This window comes from Orcinus orca, chromosome 20 (assembly GCF_937001465.1).
Source record: "Orcinus orca chromosome 20, mOrcOrc1.1, whole genome shotgun sequence".
In the NCBI taxonomy this organism is placed as follows: domain Eukaryota; kingdom Metazoa; phylum Chordata; class Mammalia; order Artiodactyla; family Delphinidae; genus Orcinus; species Orcinus orca.
In genome coordinates this window covers 27,060,857-27,079,178 of record NC_064578.1, presented here as the reverse complement: position 1 = coordinate 27,079,178, position 18,322 = coordinate 27,060,857, and the positions used below count along the sequence as shown (strand labels likewise).

The 18,322-nt window shown below is 51.1% G+C and overlaps 1 protein-coding gene across 1 annotated transcript in view; it reads right to left on the bottom strand.

Annotated features, from left to right (window-relative positions):
* CNGB1 (cyclic nucleotide gated channel subunit beta 1) overlaps positions 1-18,322 on the bottom strand; it is a 91,795-nt gene that overhangs the window by 34,324 nt on the left and 39,149 nt on the right. Inside the window, exons 15-20 of the mRNA XM_049702859.1 lie at positions 16,065-16,097; positions 11,908-12,001; positions 11,216-11,252; positions 3,434-3,465; positions 3,138-3,352; positions 128-226 (exon numbers count right to left, since the gene is read on the bottom strand). Of these exons, the coding sequence (XP_049558816.1) occupies positions 128-226; positions 3,138-3,352; positions 3,434-3,465; positions 11,216-11,252; positions 11,908-12,001; positions 16,065-16,097 (510 nt within the window). The remainder of the gene's footprint in view (positions 1-127; positions 227-3,137; positions 3,353-3,433; positions 3,466-11,215; positions 11,253-11,907; positions 12,002-16,064; positions 16,098-18,322) is intronic.

Sequence of the window (18,322 nt, the reverse complement as noted above, 5' to 3'; positions counted from 1 at the left end):
GGCACAGTCTGCCTTGGGGTGGAAGGTTCTAAAAACATCCATTCTCCCCCCAACTCACCTCCCTTTGCTTGCCCATCCCCACCCAGACTTCTGGTTCCCTGAGACCCCAGAGGTGGCCCCCACTTACTCAGTGCCCTGCGGGCTGGTGGGGTCCGAACAAGCGACCACGGGCGATACAGCCGGTGACAGCTCTTCAGCCTCATCATCTTGGGAGCACAGCCTCTTCCTGCAAGAGCACAGACATGGAAGGGAGGGGCCTTCAGGGAGGCAGGGGCCGCGAGGGGGTGAACCAACTTTGAGCCCTGCAGATCACCCAGAGCGAATCCTGGGGGGGAGGTGGGGACAGAGGATGGTGCTGCCAAAGGGTCCTCGCTTGCCTGCAGGGAAACAAAAAAGAGAAGAGGGGACACATCCAACCTCTGGATCTCGGTCTCTGCATCCATTCAATGGCCTAGCATAAAAGTAACAGCACTGACTTGGGATCGGGCAAACCCGAATTTGCACCCCAGCCCTGCTTCTTCCCAGTGTGTGACCTTGGCAAGTTACTCAAACCCTCTGAGCTGCCTCAGTTTTCCCCCTCTATAAAATGGGACTAAACCTACCCAATTCAGTGAGGTGCTTATCCCTCAGTCGGGTCTCAGTTTAAACATCCTTCTCCCTTCCACCTCCCAGTCTGAGGGCACTGCCCTTCCCAGTCCACCCCGTCCCCTTCTCCATCACACCACCCTTCCAGCTACTGAGAAGGTGTGAGGGCTCACATTCCATCTTATTAACTCTCCTGGAAGCTCAGCTTCTCTCCCTTTGCAGATGTGCCCCTGGCTGGAAAAGCTGACACCCACGGGCCATGAAGTCTGTTTTCCAGCTCATGGTGTGACCTGGGGAAAGCCCATGCCCTCCTGGAGTTCCCGCTTCCCTATCTGAAGAATGAAGGCTAAATTATGTCCAGGTCCCCATCATTCAGTCCAAGTCTGCCACAGAGTGCTGCATTTGGAATCACTGGTGTCTCAGCTGCTGGTGTCTAGATTTGAATCCACTTGGTACTCTTCCCATACTCAACCACTGTGACTCAGGACTCCATCATTAGGGCTCGTAAAGGGATACAGTCAGAGGGATGTGCAGCACTTGCTTTATTCCACAAGGCTCTGAAACCACCCTATTACCTTCCGCCAACTCGCCTAGAATGGCAAAACTCATGGGTTCACCTCTTTTACGCTCTAATTAAAAGGATGCCTGCAAACAAGAAGACTGGGGCAAAAATCTCACAACTGGGACTTAAACTCAGGCCTCTTGCTCCCAACCCAGTGCCCTCTCCGGGCCTGGAGAGAATCAAGAGTGTGGAACTAAATCAGCAGCTATGCTCCTCCAGCACCGCCCAGTGCCTGGCCCTGTGCTGAGCACCTCACATACAGTAGCTTGTTAAATTTTCATAATCCTCGTAGACAGGGGATGTTCGGGATTCACTCCAAACCACAGCATTGCACTGTGAGAAGGGCCTTGCCCGTGTGCCCCTCTGTTTTGGTGGCTTTTCTGTTCCCATCAGTTGCCCCCAGTGCTCATTCCATCCCGGGCCACAGGCAGCCGCACTGGCCTCTCATGTCAGGCATCAGAATTCCCTCTTGGCGCCAAGCTCAGGCTGAGGCGTCCCAGTTTCTCATAGTCACATTCTCCTTAGCACTCTCTGGAAAAACCTTGTGTGATTACTTGTTCATTGTCTATCTCGGCCCCACTGGAATGTCGGCTCCAAGAGGGCAGGCCCCTCTCAGGCTTCTCCCTGATGCAACCACTGCACCTAGAGCAGAGCCTGGCACGTAAAGATGTTCAGTAAATGTTTGCAAATGAATGAATGAATGATAATAAGAGGAGCCTCACAGACCCAGCTCATAAGCAAAAGGCAGGAGGCTTTGATTCTTGTCCCAAGTGATCTTAGTCCCCTCCCTCCTCCCGAATATCCACCTCTAACCCAGCCTGTACAGTTTCCCTACCCTTATAAAGGGAACAGAGGGCGGTAGACCAGATGTCTACAATTATGGTGGTGCCCTGTCTTCTGCTCTCTGTACTTTGTGCATGATTCAGTGAATTAAACGTGAGGACTGATGTGTCTGTGAGCTGTGTTCCAAGGCTGGGTGAGATCATGACTCTTTTCTCCACATCAAAATCCAGGAGCCTTCTGTTTGCTACGTCCAACCATCTCTGTTTTGGCAGTCTTCTGACCTCAGCTGAGAAATTACTCAAGGGTTCATGGATAAAAGCAAGAATTAATCAAGAAAAAAGAACCATCCCTCAATCTAGCCAGCAAAGGAGATGCACTGGCAGCTCCCCTTTAGCTTAATTGACCATTCACACAGCACTGCACTGCACTTCACAGACTACCTACAGCTCTCTGCAGGCCCTCTCTCAGTTACCTGGCTCAGATTGTCCAAAACCAACTCTAACCATGCAGCAACTAACCTATCTCGAGAGGCACAAAAACACACGCAACCCTGACCAGAAAACCCACTCTCGAGAAAGGAGCCCAAGGACAGAGGGCAGAAGACCAAAGAGATATTTGTAGCACCACTGTGGACAGTATTCAACCACAGAGGATTGTTATGTCTATCCTGGCACACGGAGCTGGAGGATGTCAACACAGCATCACAATGAGTGTTAAGGAGACAGACTAGCAATACGGAAAAGGGCTCAATAAATAAGATGTGGTCTCAAATGAGATATGATCCAATCACTCCTTCAACTAAAACCACTCAAAAGCATGGGCCCACGGACAAGGTATGGAAGAGAAGGCAGAAAAATAAAAGTACCACCTAGAGTGGTGGGGTTAGGGATGGTTATTATATCTAGTGTTCTTTGGTATGTCCATTGTATTATTTAACAATAAAATTAGCCCTGTCACATTTTTTACCCCCTTCAAATGTACAATTGAGGGTATTCTGGACAGGGCTTCCTCAGAGAGCTCTTTCTATAGAGCCTGAAGCCAGAAATTAGGAGAACGGAAAATGGTGGGGCCATAGTCCCAGCGCTGACAGCAACTTGCTGAGTGACTTGGGCCAGCTTCTTCCCCTCTCTGGCCCCAGTGTCCTCAAATGCCAAATGCACAGGTGGCACTGTGCTATGAAAAGCCCAAGAGAAGCATAAAAGGTGACCTGAGGCTCCCTGTGGCTGATCCTGGGACCCCAAGTGTGTCGCATTTGGCAGGAGACGGGGGCAGCGGCACGGGAGAGGGTGGATTCTCCTCCTCGTTGAGGGACTGGCTGTCAGCATCAGCGTCTTCCACCTGCACTTCCGGGGGCTCTTCCGTGGGAGAGGGTGGATTCTCCTCCTCGTTGAGGGGCTGGCTGTCGGCATCAGCGTCTTCCACCTGCACTTCCGGGGGCTCTTCCGTGGGAGAGGGTGGATTCTCCTCGTTGAGGGGCTGGCTGTCAGCATCAGCGTCTTCCACCTGCAATTCTGGGTGCTCTTCCGTGGCAGGTACTGGGGAGAGGAAGGAGGCACAGTGTCAGAGAGAAGCCAGGTCCCAGGGCCTTGCTGTGTTCTACAGGGAAGCCACAGAAAGCGTGTGTGGAGGGGCCTCTGGAAGCCTTGCCTCCCAACAGGGCCCACAGGAGAGATCCATGCAGCGGGCACAACGATGCAGAGCCCAGGGCCCTCTGACAGCCACGCCCATGCCAGCCACTAACCCAGGAGCCACAGAAGAAGCCACGATGCCACAGAAGCCACAGGAGCTCCTGGACACAGCCTGGAGCCCAGCTCTCTAAAACCCAGCCTGGTTTCCCTGGGCCTGGAGGAGCATCAAGGCCCTGGAGTGGGTGATGGGGGTGCATCACTCAGATAGAGCACGGGGAGCCTGGGGGTGCCACGTCCTAGGGCCTCGCCTGGTGCGGCCTGGCTCAGCTGCTTCCCCTCTCTGGGCCTCAGTTTCCCCATCCCAAGGTGGGAGTGACAAGGCTTTCCCAGGCCTGTGGGGGCATGAGACACGGGGCTAAAGGGCCTCACACTCTTTTTATATTTGATTTACCATGTTGTGTCAATCTCTGCTGTACAGCAAAATGACTCAGTTATACACATATCAATATTCCTTTTTTTAATATTCTTTTCTATTATGGTTTGTCACAGGATATTGGATATAGTTCCCTGTGCTCTACAGTAGGACCTTGTTGTTTATCCATCCTATGTATAATAGTTTACCTCTGCTAATCCCAAACTCCCAGTCCTTCCCTCCCCACCCCCTCCCCTTTGGCAACCACCAGTCTGCTCTCTATGTCTGAGTCTGTTTCTGTCTTGTAGATAGATTTGTGCCATATTTAGATTCCACATGCAAGTGGTATCATATGGTATTTGTCTTTCTCTTTCTGACTTACTTATTTAGATTCCACATGTAAGTGGTATCATATGGTATTTGTCTTTCTCTTTCTGACTTACTTCACTTGGTGTGATAATCTCTAGTTGCATCCATGTTGCTGCAAATGGCCTTATTTCATTCTTTTTTATGGCTGAGTAGTATTCCATTGTATATATGCACCACATCTTCTTTATCCATTCTTCTGTCAATGGACATGTAGGTTGTTTTCATATCTTGGCTATTGTGAATAGTGCTGCTATGAACATAGGTGTGCATGTGTCTTTCTGAATTATAGTGTTGTCTGGGTATATGCCTAGGAGTGGGATTGCTGGATCATATGGCAACTCTAGTTCTAGTTTTCTGAGGAACCTCCATACTGTTCTCCATAGTGGCTGCACCAATTTACATTCCCACCAACAGTATAGGAGGGTTCCCTTTTCTCCACACCCTCTCCAGCATCTGTTATTTGTAGATTTTTTAATGATAGCCATTCTGACCAGTGTGAGGTGGTACTTCAATGCAGTTTTGATTTGCATTTCTCTAATAATTAGTGATGTTGAGCATCTTTTCATGTGTCTGTTGGCCGCCTCTATGCCTTCTTTGGAGAAATGTCTATTAATGTCTTCTGCCCATTTTTCAATTGGGTTGTTTTGTTATTGTGTTGAGTTGTATGAGCTGTTTGTATATTTTGGAGATTAAGCCCTTGTCTGTCACATCATTTGCAAATATTTTCTCCCATTCCCTAGGTTGTCTTTTTTTTGTTTTTGTTTTTAATGGTTTCCTTTGCTGTGCAAAAGCTTGAAAGCTTGATTAGGTCCCATTTGTTTATTTTTGCTTTTATTTCTATTGCCTTGGGAGACTGACCTAGGAAAACATTGGTACTATTTATGTCAGAGAATGTTTTGCCTATGTTCTCTTCTTGGAGTTTTATGGTGTCATGTGTTATGTTTGAGTCTTTAAGCCATTTTGAGTTTATTGTTGTGTATGCTATGAGGGTGTGTTCTACTTCATTGATTTACATGCAGCTGTCCAACTTTCCCAGCACCACTTTCTGAAGAGACTGTCTTTTCCCCATTTTATATTCTTGCCTCCTTTGTCAAAGATTAATTGACTGTAGGTGTGTGGGTTTATTTCTGGGCTCTCTATTCTGTTCCATTGATCCGTATGTATGTTTTTGTACCAGTACGATGCTGTTTTGATTACGGTAGCTTTGTAGTATTGTCTGAAGTCTGGGAGAGTTATGCCTCCTGCTTTGCTTTTTTTCCTCAGGATTGCTTTGGCAATTCTGGGTCTTTTATGGTTCCATATAAATTTTTTGATTATTTGTTCTAGTTCTGTGAAAAATGTCTTGGGTATTTTGATGGGGATCATATTAAATCTGTAGATTGCTTTGGGTAGTATTGTCGTTTTAACAATATTAATTCTTCCAATCCAAGAGCATGGGATATCTTTCCATTTCTTTGAATCCTCTTTAATTTCCTTTATTAATGTTTCATAGTTTTCAGTGTATAAGTCTTTCACCTCCTTGGTCAGGTTTATTCCTAGGTATTTTATTTTTTCTGGTGCTGTTTTAAAAGGTATTCTTTTTTTACATTCCCTTTCTGATATATCATTGTTAGTGTAAAGAAATGCAACCGATTTTTGAATGTTTATCCTGTATCCTGCTACTTTGCTGAACTCATTTATTAGATCTAGTGGTTTTTGCATGGAGTCCTTAGGATTTTCTATATATAGTATCACGTTTTTGCATAGAGTGACAATTTTACCTCTTCAGGGCCTCACAGGAGAGAGACACGGTGCAGCGGGGACTTCCCCCTGCTTCCCTGAAGACCTTGAGAGAGGTGAGCTGGAGGTGGGCTAGGGGTGTGGAGGCAGCCAGGACAAGGGCAGCTTCTCAAAAATGCTCAGGGCCCTGGGGTGCCCCCAGCATGGCCCCCAGGCAGCAAAAAAACACCCTGGTCTCAGCACCATGAAGCTGTCTCACGGAACCTGGGAAGGAGAAGGTGGTCCCCTTACCCCCTGCCTCGCCCTGCACAAGACCCTATGAACTCAATCACTCCCAGGGGAGGGCGGGGAACTCCTAAGCCTGATGTTTCATTTCCTGCCAGCTTGGCAGAGCAGAAACTCAAAGTAGAAATTATATTCGTTTATATTATACTGATTTATAGAATAAGAATACTATAATTCCGAATATAAAGAATATCTTATGCTTAAATTGGTTTAGAGAATAACAATATTTACTGTTAAGCACTTCCTATATGCCTGCTAGGCATTAATTTCACTAAACTCTAAGCGCTTTATATATATAAACTCCTTCATCGTTCCCGGCCACTCTATGAGGTCCCTGTTACCATTGTCCCCATTTTGTGGAGAAGGAAACCGAAGCACAGAGAGATTAAGAAACTTTCAGCAGAGCCCAGATTTGGACCCAGGCAGCCTGGCTCCAGAGCTGAAACTCTTCTCCCATCCTGAGGTTGGTGACCAACATACGTAGAGGCCTCTGTCAAAATGAAACCTTGGGGGCTTCCCTGGTGGCGCAGTGGTTGAGAGTCCGCCTGCCGATGCAGGGGACACGGGTTCATGCCCCGCTCCGGGAAGATCCCACATGCCGCGGAGCGGCTGGGCCCGTGAGCCATGGCCGCTGAGCCTGCGCAACCGGAGCCTGTGCTCCGCAACGGAGAGGCCACAGCAGTGAGAGGCCCGCATACCGCAAAAAAAAAAATTAAAAAATTAAAAAATTAAAAAAAAAGAAACCTCGGCTGAGAGGTGCCAAGCAGCACCACTGAAATGGGAATAATGTTCTCACTACATGCTGTCACCGCCTTGTCTGCAGCATCTAAGATCATCGTGTGTCCTACTGTTTAGATTGGGCGTAGGTAGAAACCATATATAAGACCAGCAAACTATCACCGAAGGACCTTGCTCTTGATCCTAGATAGTAAATGTTTTAGAACCAAGTCTGGGGAAGAAGGCCTTGATTTACATCTCTCTATTCATCTGTGTTGTAAATTCGACCACTACCGTGGCCAATACCAAGCCTTATAGAAATCCCTGTTTTTTAAATCTTTTAATTATCTGAAAGATTTTTTTGACTGACAATATTTTCTATTTCTCTACTTGTTTTATTTTTAATGGCTAATAGAGTCATTTTATAAATAGTCTGTATTAATGACTATTTAAACAGTGCTGCAGTAAACATCCTTGCCTATTCATCAGTAAATAAAATAAAATCATCATGTGTCAATGACAGCCGGTTCCACCCACTGTCCCAATGTGTCACTGGGACTATTTCTCAAAGTGTGGGGCTCCCAGGGACCAGAGAAGGCACACGATGACTTTAGATGGCATAGCCAAGGCAAAGGATGACAGAACGGAACCATTTCTCCCTGTCCGGTTCTGTCTGGATCCTGAGAAGGCAGAGAGAAAGCCTCAGGTTAGTGCTGCTATGGCCTTAACACCTCTCTGACACGTCTGAATCCCCCTTTGCAGCTGGGAGAGCAGACTCAGCTATGAGCCTTCAGCAGGCCACGTACCTCACTAGAAACTACCGACTCTGCATTGTTCTCCATACCTTTGTGGTTATTTCTGTTTATGCCTTCTCTATATTTAGGGCAGGCCATGCTGGTTTTCCATTTGAATTATAATGTAAAGCTTCCTGTTTAAATACACTCAATTAAATGAAAAAAGTGAATCCACTGAAAGAAAGATGGTAAGTAAATAAACGCAGAGTTGGTACAGAGTGCACAAAACTCGAGCCGCGATATAAGGGTAGAGGGCGTGGAAGACCCTTTGGAGTGAGGAGATTTAGGCCCTACCCGGAACACTGAGCCTGGCGTGTCATCCCCTGTCATGGGGTTGATCACGTGCCACCTTGCCCCAACTCTGTGCCCACCCCAGGCCAGGAGGAGGGAGAGGACGAGAGTGGATCTCTTCTTGTGAAATGTTCAGCTCGACCTGCCTGTGAATCTCAGAGGCAAACTTGCCCAGTGTAATCCAAAAACAAAGAAACAAATTAAAGGGAAAATGGCAGGTCTGGTTTGAGTCAAGGCAGAAAGTGACAGGGGTTAGCCCAGAGGCACCAGTATGTCCCCCAGCACTTTCCGAAGGCCACTGCAGGGATCTTGTCACAATTAAATGGATCCAGACAGGCTCTCTCTCTGCACTGGCCCCTGAGGACGCCTCCTCTGGGTCTGCCTGTCAGCACCTGGGGGCCTCCCCTTTCCTGAAAGGGAATTTGCTGAGCAGATAAACAGTCCTCAGAAAGTCTAGCTCCCAGCCAACTCTCAAGGTCGGTAGATTCTGTCTGCAACGGACCTCCACATTCCTCTTCTGGTTCATTCCCCTCTGATTATTCTCTTCCCCCACCCAGCTCCCTGCCCCAAGCCTCTTGGCCTGGAGATCTGAGTGACTTGTTTAAACTCGGGTATGAGTGACTACCTGTATAAAAATTGATGATCTGCAAAAAGCCGTGTTTAACCCAAAGAAATGAATTGCTCATTGTGGAATTTTAGGCACAGAGAGAAGGGGACTAATACCCTTCAAGTCACCACAAAGCAAGATGAAGGCACTGGTCAGCAGAGGAAGAAGGGGTGGTGTTCCATGAGCCCAAATAGTGGTCCCACGCCAAGACCATGGCACCCATGCAGGAAACAGCCCAAGCCATGCAGAAGCACACCACAGACACCAGCGCGCTGGGTGGTCAATTTCACACTACCTAGGCGACCGATGGAGCTCCTGGTCTCCTTGGCGAAGCTGGAGTTGGACAAGGCTGTCCTCCGGGAGATGAGGACAGGGGTGCGGGTGATCGGGGGGTGGTGGCTGGGCACATTGGGGAGGTGCTCCACCAGGTTTGGGGGAGTAAGCCCAGGGGTCACTTGGCCAGGTGGCTGGTCCTGGACCAGGCGATTCAGCTCCACGTCCCGGCCTGATTTAGCCATGGTGCTGGGGGCAGGGGATCTCAGGCAGAGGCGGGACCCTGGGGACTGCAATGAGGAGCACAGAGTTGGGAGAGGCAGGGTAGGTGGGGCTCTTCCCCACCAGCGCCACCACGGACCAGCCCGGTGCCCACCTGCGCTCGCAGCAGCTGCACCCTAAGTCTGAAGCATCACCCTTGTCCCTGGAGTTCAGTGTCAAGAGCATCACCAGTCATGTGGCTCGCCCACCCAACAGCTCTGAGAGCCAGCCCTGAGCGCCCCAGTTCTGGAGCTTTCTCTGCTAACCAACCATCGTAGCATTTCATACTTTAGACTCAAAGAAATTAGAATCAGAGAACCCAGAACCCCTCAGGCTTAGGCTCACAGACTCAAACGTTCTTAGCCTGGTAGGATTTTCCATCCCAAAGAAATCCTGGAGCTCAATTAATTTCACTTCCAACCAGAAGCAGTAACTTTTCCTAGGTCCCTGTTTCCCCAAATGGGCTGCATATTGGAATCGCCTGGGGAGGTCTGGAAATGCCTGATGCGTGGGCCCATCCCCAGAGATTCTGATTTAATGGTCTGGGGTAAGGACTGGCCCCAAGATTTTTAAATCTCCCCAGATGATTCCAATGTGCAGTCATGATTGAGAACAAGGGCTCAAGGCCATTGCCTCTCAAACACAAATGCGCAGAGAAATCACCAGGGATCTTGTTAACAGTGCAGATTCTGGTTCAGCAGGTCTGGGATGGGGCCTGGGATTCTGCATTTCTAACCAGCTCCCAGGTGACACCAAAGCTGCTGGTTCAAGAGCCATACTTTCGAGTGGCGGCAGACAAAGGGCTGTGTTTCAGTGTTTCTCAAAGTGTGGTTCCCAGGCCACCTGCTTCCAAATGACCTGGGGAAGGGGGTGGAACCAGCCCCACGGAACCTGAGTCTGCAACCGGGTGATCCTGGTCTTGTTCATCCGTGTGGGGTGCAGACTTAGTAGGTTTCCGGCAGATTTGGGTTAAAGTTAACAGACGATGTTTTTCAAAGATCAGGTGGGGGGCAGGCTCAGGACACCTGGGGTTAAGACACGCGGGTCCAGTCCCATTTCCACCAATGGCTGCCTGGGACACAAACGTCATTGTCGTGGTCCCCATTATGGTCTCTTCTTTCAGTTCCAGTGACGCACTGTCACCCCCACTCTGCCCAGCAACCCAGTGAGGTAGGTACTGTTATAGCCTCTTTCCTGATTTGAGACCCACAGTTAAGAGAGGTCACAGAAGAGTGAGGAAGAGGGAAGAGCCAATAGTGAAATGCAGGTCTGTGTCCTTGACCACTGAGCCAAATGCTGCCCACATGGAGCCTCAGTTTTCTCATCTGTAAAATGGTCTGTCTGCCTCAAAGGGCAGGTGGGGCACCACCCGTGTCTTGAGGCCTGTGGAAGTTTGCGAGGCCAGGGCTCAGTGTCCAGACATCCTCACTCCCCTAGGCTCTGTCCCCACCATCCCTGAAGTTCTCAGGATTAGGGGTGGGAGTGACAAATAATCAAATTGTGCTGGGGATCTTAGCAGTAAGGAAAAGCTCAGAGGACACAGAGTCTAGGACACAGCCTTAGCGAGCTCTGGCCCCAGTTTTCACTCAGGTACGTTACATTTGAGCCAAATGCTCGCTGGGCAGTAACCTAGAGAGCTGTGTTCCCAGTGAGGGGGGTGGCAGGAGGGGCTGGCTGGGAGTATGGTTTCCCCAGGCCTCTTGGGGTCCGGGGGGGGGGGCCTCAGTGCAATTCCCCTGGGGCCTTTGAAATACATCATCAGGCTCTGACAAAGTGGCCCTAAGATGCACAGAATGGGTTTTGCCTGAGGATGGGATGGGGCAGGGGGACGAGTTGAGAGGGACAGGAGGAGGGTTTGCCCCTGTACCCTGGCTGCCCCCAGCCTGAAAGCATCCTGGACATTCTTATGCAACCCCACCACACGCCTACCTCCTGAGCTGGCGGCCACGGCCTCCTCCTGCAGCTCCTGCAAAAGATAAAGAGGAAATCGAAGCTGTGACCATCAAGCCCTGTCCTAGCCCTAGTCCAACCCAGCCCCTTGGGGGGACCTACCCTCAGGATGGGCCCCAAGACTAGCCCGTTTGGTCATACCCTCCAACTCACCTTCTGGGGCGTCCAGTGCACATAGGAGCCCCAGGCCCCAACACCTGGACCTGTCACATATAATGAGGGGAAATTCTCGGGCAGCCCTCTGCGCGTGGGGACAAAGCAACTGAAGCAGCCACCATGGCACTCTCCATCCAGCACCGCACTTCACAGTGTAGGACTGTATACAGCACTCCAGGGAAGGGTTTTTAGCCCCATTTTACAGAAGTGGCCACTGAGGCCCAGAGTGGGGAGGTGACTTGCCCAGGGTCACACAGCCACGTGAGGACTGGAGTCTAAGCCCACTGCTTCCCACCCATGGCCGTACCACCCGGGGCCCCTCCTGACACCATCTGACCCCTGCTACAAGCAGGGCCTCACAGCACGCACCACCCTGCTCACTTCTGTCCCATGGGCATCTCATGAGCCAAACCCCGCCCCTGTAAGCAAAGGGGACAAGGCCCAGCCCCTTCCGCCGACTCCAGTCCAGGCCTCTGAGGTAGCCCGGCCGCCAGCCTGGTGCTGTTCCGTAGTACCTGGTGCGAGGGGCTCTGGCGCTCGGCTCCACCTACTCCACTCTGGTCCTCGCCTCCCTGCGCCACCAGACAGCTATCCAGCAGGACACTGTGACTGCGAGGGGGCAGAGGGAAGGGCTGGGGTTAGGGGTGTTAAATGTTTCCTGAACTGTGCTGAGTGCCAGGCTCTGTGCCAGGAGCTGGGGCACAAAGACGCCTAAGGATAGGTCCTCGCCCTCTTGAAGCTCCCAGCACAGGCAGGTGGCAGATCTCACATCCTGCTAACAAGTTCCCAGTCTGAGTCACACTCTGGAGCAAGTAGCTATGAAGGGCACAGCACAATTCTGCCTAGGAAGGAGGGCTTCCCAGAGGAGGTGGCCTGCGAGCTGGGCATAGGTAGAGAATAGTGTCCAGGAAAGGGGAACAGCAAGTGCAAAGAAAATCATGGAGGACGGTTTTGAGGAGCTGTCCTTTAGGGGCTGACCAAAGGGCATTGCAGAGTGTTCAAAATCTATGCCCAGCATTTCCCCTCTGAGAGTCTCCAGGCAACCTTGGGGATATAGGCAGAGCAGGGAGTATGAGAAAGGTGAGGCACAGAGAGGTCAAGTGGCCTGGCCAAAATCACACAGCAAATTGTCCCACATCACACAAACCTTGGACACAGACCCTGGTTTTTTCCATGCCATGAGATCAGAGCCACACTGCAACTGCTGAAGGTTTCAGCGGTCCCTGGCCCAGGCAGAGGCATACATGAGTGATGGGGGCCGGGGTGAGACTATAGGAAGGAGAGAAGAACCTGTGCCCATCTGAGTCAGCAACCCCACTCTGCTTGGAATGGGAGTCCCGTGGCCAGATCTGCTGATTTTCAAGAGGAGCCTGAACTACACATTTTAAAGGGGGGACCTCCCCATCTCTAGATGCTGATAATTAATCCAAATGAATAGATCTATATTAACATCTGTATTATCTATATTAATATCTATATTAATATGTCAATATCCAAAAGAGCCTGTCTCCAGACTAAATTGGGCCCTGAGATGCCTGTGTGCAATCTCTGGGCTAAAATGATGACTTGGGACCAAGGGCTAATGTGATTTCTGGGGTTAGAATTAGATTCTGCTTCCTAACGGCCTCACCCCATGCCATGGACCACTGTTGCCAAGGGGCTCATGGAGGATGCCCTTTGGCATCCGCTGCCCAGAAAACCTGAATTCCCCATCCTTTACCCAGAGGGCCCAGTCTCAGCCCTCCTGAGGTGGGTGAGGAGATGGGGATGGAATTACAGCCCAGTCGGTTTGGAGCCAGCAGCCTGGGAGCAGGAATCAGCCAGCAATCATATTGTCACAGCAGCTCCCAAGGGCTGTGTGCCAGGCGCCGGGCCAAGCACATGGAACGCACAGCGTCTCACCAAATCCTCACCCAAATAAACCCGAGAGCCCCGCTATGGCGGATCCTATTTGAGCTCAGAAATCGGAGGCTCAGAGAGGTCAGATGGCCTGTCCGAGGTCACACAGCCTGTACCAGGTGAACCTGGATAAAAGATGGGTGTCTTTGACTCTAGCACCAAGTCTTTAATTCTCCACTGCCTGCCTCTGAGTGTCTGCACAGCCCCAGGTGACGTGGAGGAGTGAGGCGAGTGTTTGGAGGATTCAAGCACCTAACTCACTTTATTTCTCTCCATTGCATATGTATTTCCATTGTGAGGGGCCTGAAGTGTCAGTCACACTCTCTACCCTGCCCAGGAAGACACAGCTTTTCTTAAAGAAAAGGGCATATTATGACTTCCACAGGGCCTGGGCACTTCAGCCTTCACGGGCCCCTTCCTCCATAAATATATTTTTAAAATTCCATTTTGTGACTGCATTCATATGAAGATTAATATGTTAATATTGTATATTAAAATATTCTCTTCCAACTAAAAGTTCATTTTTTGGTCTGATTTTGAAAGAAATTAAAATGTTCTTGGGGGCCTCTCAAAGTATTACAGGAACCGTGCCTTCCACACCTGACAGAGAAGTCGGCCCTTCCTGGAAGGGTGGGATGGGCTTGTGATGCGAGGGGCAGACTGGGTTCTCCTTCCCTGGAACAGATGCAGGGGCCTCCTCGGTTCTCAGAGTGCAAAGGCCCAGGAAATGAACTTCCCACAGTCCCAGTCAGAGGCTTCCTGGCGTCTTGCTCATTCTAGAATCCGGCCTGGAAAGCAAGTCCCCAGGAAGCCTCCGTTTGCTTATCTGTCAAATGGGTAGGACTCATCCAGCCTGTACTGCACAGACTGGCTTATTTGAATGAGGTCAGAAGGGCCAGTGAGAAGCTCATGGAAAAGTCAAAAAACCTCCCCATGTCCGGTGTCATCTGGGTTCTCCGTCTCTAAACACTGGTAAGCAGCTTTCCTTGTCTGTAGTACTAGGTGTCCGCTTAGGAGCCTAGCCTGACCTGGGACAGAATCCCAGCTCTGTGCTTGCTGGCAGGACACCCGTGGATGTGTGGGCTGTTATCTCTGAGCCTCAGTTCTCTCATCTGTGAAATGGGATTAGCAGTAGGAGCCTTAGCACCACGTCTGGCACGGAAAACAAGTGCTAATCAGGTGACAGCTGTTATTATGACTGTTCTTGTCATTATTATTATAAATCCCAGAGGAGGCGGCCTTCTGCAGGTCTGTGAACCACCCACAGAGATTGCGGAACATTTTGCACAAACATCTCCAGCTACGGAGACACGTAACAAGCCTTACGGTGGGCCTGTCAGCCCCACCAGGGGCTGTTTGGGGACCCATGTACCCCCAAATCATATTGCCCCTGGTTGGCAGGTTGCCTGGTGCCTGCTGAGGCCCCCTCTTGACCAGCCCAGATGCAGCGGGCCATCAACTTCTGGAAAGTTCCCAAGTTCCAGGGATTTCCAAGTAGAGGATCAGACAGACTGGCTGAGGCGGGCATCCCAGAGGTCCTGGCTCTCCGAGTTAAAGGTGTGGGGAGTAGCCGCAACGGCCAGCCCACTGTCCTCCCCCAAGTCACAAAACAGGCTGTGCCCCCAAGTTAAGGTCCTCACTGTTGCCTTCAGCAGACTCGTCACCCGGTCCCCCAGCCCCGAAAGAAGGAAGGAGGGGAGCCCTTAGGGAGAAGCAGCCACCTACTTGGGTCTCTCTGTCTCTGCTGACAAGGACGCCCGTGGTGCAGGAGTTCAGCTGGGGGTGATGACATTCATTCCAAGCCCCAGGTCGGTGCATGCCAGAGGAGGATTGGGGGAGCCCGAGCCCGGCCCCGAGCCCGTGAGGCCAGCTCTGGAGCCAGTGTGGCTCGGGTGGCAGATGAGCCACCAATCCTTCCTGCTTCTAATCAGATTGAGGGAATGTGCGGGGGAACTCTGCGGAAATGGCCCCAGGGAGGCCAGGTGGGGCCCAAAAGGCTTCCGTTGCTATGAAAAGCTGAGCTGTTGCCAACAGAGACCAGGTCGCTAGGCGACCATCTGCCCGTTACCAGGGCTTGTGCGTTGTCGTCAGTAACCCCTGTGCCTCCGCAAAGCTGGCAAAAGCATCCTTCCCCAGCCAGTGACAGCCCAGCCCACCTGTCCCACGCCTGACACCCTCTGGCCTTGGCCCTGGGATCACTGGCTCTGTCACCACAGGGCCCTTGTCCCTACCTGGGGCCCCGGGCCCCAAAGTGCCCTGAGTTTGAAGCTCTGGGTGAACATTGTATGAGCCTGTGTGTGCCTGCAGTGTTTGTAGGTAACTGTATGTATGCACTGTGTCTAGTGTGGATAAGTGCAAGTGTGTACACGTGTGCCCGTGTGTGTTGCTTGTGCATGTATCAGGCCGTGTAAGTGTCCTGCCTACACATAAGTGTGCACATAACCCAGCATGTGTGGCTGTGTTTGTGTGCAGGTGTGTATGTGCGGTGCAGATATGTGTGTCTGTGTGTACTGTGCAGAGAACACGTGTGTAGTTAGTGTGTGTGCCTGTGTGTGTGCACGTTGGCTCACTGGCTTTCAAGTGGTATTTTAGCTCAGGAGCTGTGACATATAAAGGGATTTGCAGACCTATGTGTTGGGCATACGGGTTTGGTGGCAGAACAGCTCAGAGCTCTGCAGTCTACACAGAGGCAGGTGAAAGCAGGGGGCAAACAGAACTGCACTAATGCAGCCAGGCAGCATCTAAGGTCTTCATTTAGGGGAGGGGCAGTTACCTGTTAATGAGAGGATCCTGGCTCTGGAGAGGCCTGGAGGGTAGAATTAGGACTGGGTTACAGAAGCCATAGTTTTGGCAGAAGAAATAATTTCCTAACTCAGAGGTGCATATGGATGAAATGGATGGCCTTTGAGAGGTTGTGAGCTCCCTGTCACTGGAGGCAATCAAGTAGCTGTGTGGCCTCCTGCTGAGGATAGAAAGATTATAGGTGAACTGGGCAAGCGTGGACTCAAAGTAGATGACACTAAGCAGGCTTCTAGCCCCCAAATCCTGTGTGGCCTCATGGTTTAACTCTTTCCTGACTGGGACTAAAAGTGACCCTCAGTAGGGATGAGAAGATGGGTGACTTTTGATGGAGCACTTACTCCACACCAGGTCCTACCGCATCCATTCTCACAGCCAGCCCTCTGACCACTCAGGAGGGGCTGTTATCAACCCCGTTTTAGAGATGTGGAGGCAGAAGCTCTGTGCCCACCTGCCACTTGCCCAGGTCACTCTGCTGAGAGAAGAAAAGCTTGTGCTCCCAATACTTGTGATGATACCTCGCCTCAGGCCATGGCCAAAGGGGCAGGGAGGAAGTGTATGGGCCGGGGGTACCACAGAGGGCAGAGAATAATACAAGGGGGATGGAGCAAGGGGACAGGTTAAATCATCTGGCCTGATCTATGGTACAACGGCCACCACGCTGCTCCTCCTGCCTCAGTCTCTGCACAGTGCAGCTGCCAGCCTGTCACTTCCCTGCTCACAAACCTTCCACGGCTCCCCACTGCTCCCGGGAAATCAAGTTCAAGGCCTTCACGATCTGGCCCCACCACCTCCGAAGGATCATCTCCCACCCCTTCCACGAGCTACACTGTCACTCTTCCTGGGACATGCGGGCTGCTCGCGAGGCAGCAGTTCACTCCCTCCTCCTTGAGACACTTTCCAACTGGGCCTCCAGGCCTCACACCCTTCTCATTTCCCTCACCCCCCATGGGCGCCTCCCCCTCCTTGGTCCTTTCTGGTTCCTCCCCATCTCCCTGACCTCTGATCTGGCATTTTGGCCTCTCCTCCATCTACACTCACTCCCCGGGCATCTCCTCCAACCCCACTTTCATTCCGTCTGTGAGATCAGATGCCCATCTTTACATCTCTGGTCCAGCCTCTCATCCCCTAACTCCACTCAGGCATCCAGCCATCTGCTCGTCACCTCCACGTGCATCCACCTCTCCCTCTGCCCTTCTGTCCAGCCCACGTTGCTCAGAATCACCTCCCTCTTAGTGGTTTCTTTTCTTATTATTCAAATATATTTGACATATAACATTTTATAAGGTGTACAACATGCTGACTGATACATTTGTATATTATGATACGGTTGCCATTGTAGCGATAATGACCATTCTATCACATCCCCTAATTACCATTTCTTTTTAGTGGTGGGAATAATTAAGATCTAGTTCTTGGCAAGCTTGATTGTAACTTTTAGCGTTTTCTGAGCTCCATTTTTAAGCTCTTACTGTAACTGAATTCTTTTGTGTGTTTTGATGTTGAAATTTTTATGGATGTGGATACAGGATCAACCATTATGGAAGACAGAGCAGAATCCAGGGCAGCCTTAAGGGGCATCAAAGGCAGCCACTGGGGACCGACTGTTGGGGAGGGTGTGAGGGACGGAGACAGCTCTGCGCCTCGGCTTTGTTAATCACACGGGAGAGCTGGGCGCCCACTGCGTGCGTCCGCGCATCCTTCCATGCATTCAGCCAACACTGATTTGGTGCCTACTGTGCTAGGCACTGTTTTGGGCTCTGAAGACACGGCAGTGAAGGCAACAGACAAAAATCCCCACCCCGGGGCTTCCCAGGTGGCGCAGTGGTTAAGAGTCCGCCTGCCGATGCAGGAGACGCGGGTTTGTGCCCCGGTCCAGGAAGATCCCACATGCCGCGGAGCGGCTGGGCCCGTGAGCCATGGCCGCTGAGCCTGCGCGCGTCCGGAGCCTGTGCTCCGCAACGGGAGAGGCCACAACAGTGAGAGGCCCGCGTACCGCAAAAAAAAAAAAAAATCCCCACCCCGTGGAGGTGCATTCTACCTCTGTACGTGTGAGTGTGGGTGGCGTGGAGGTGGTCGCTGAGTATTAGGTACTATGAATCTCAAGGTCATTATGAGCACAGTGGGTCTCCCAGCACCACCTCAGCCTCTCTGGTCAGTGTCCAGCGGAAGTGGGCACGGAAGAAAGGGAGGAGCTTCCGTGAGCGGCAGAAAGCACCCTGACCCCAGAAG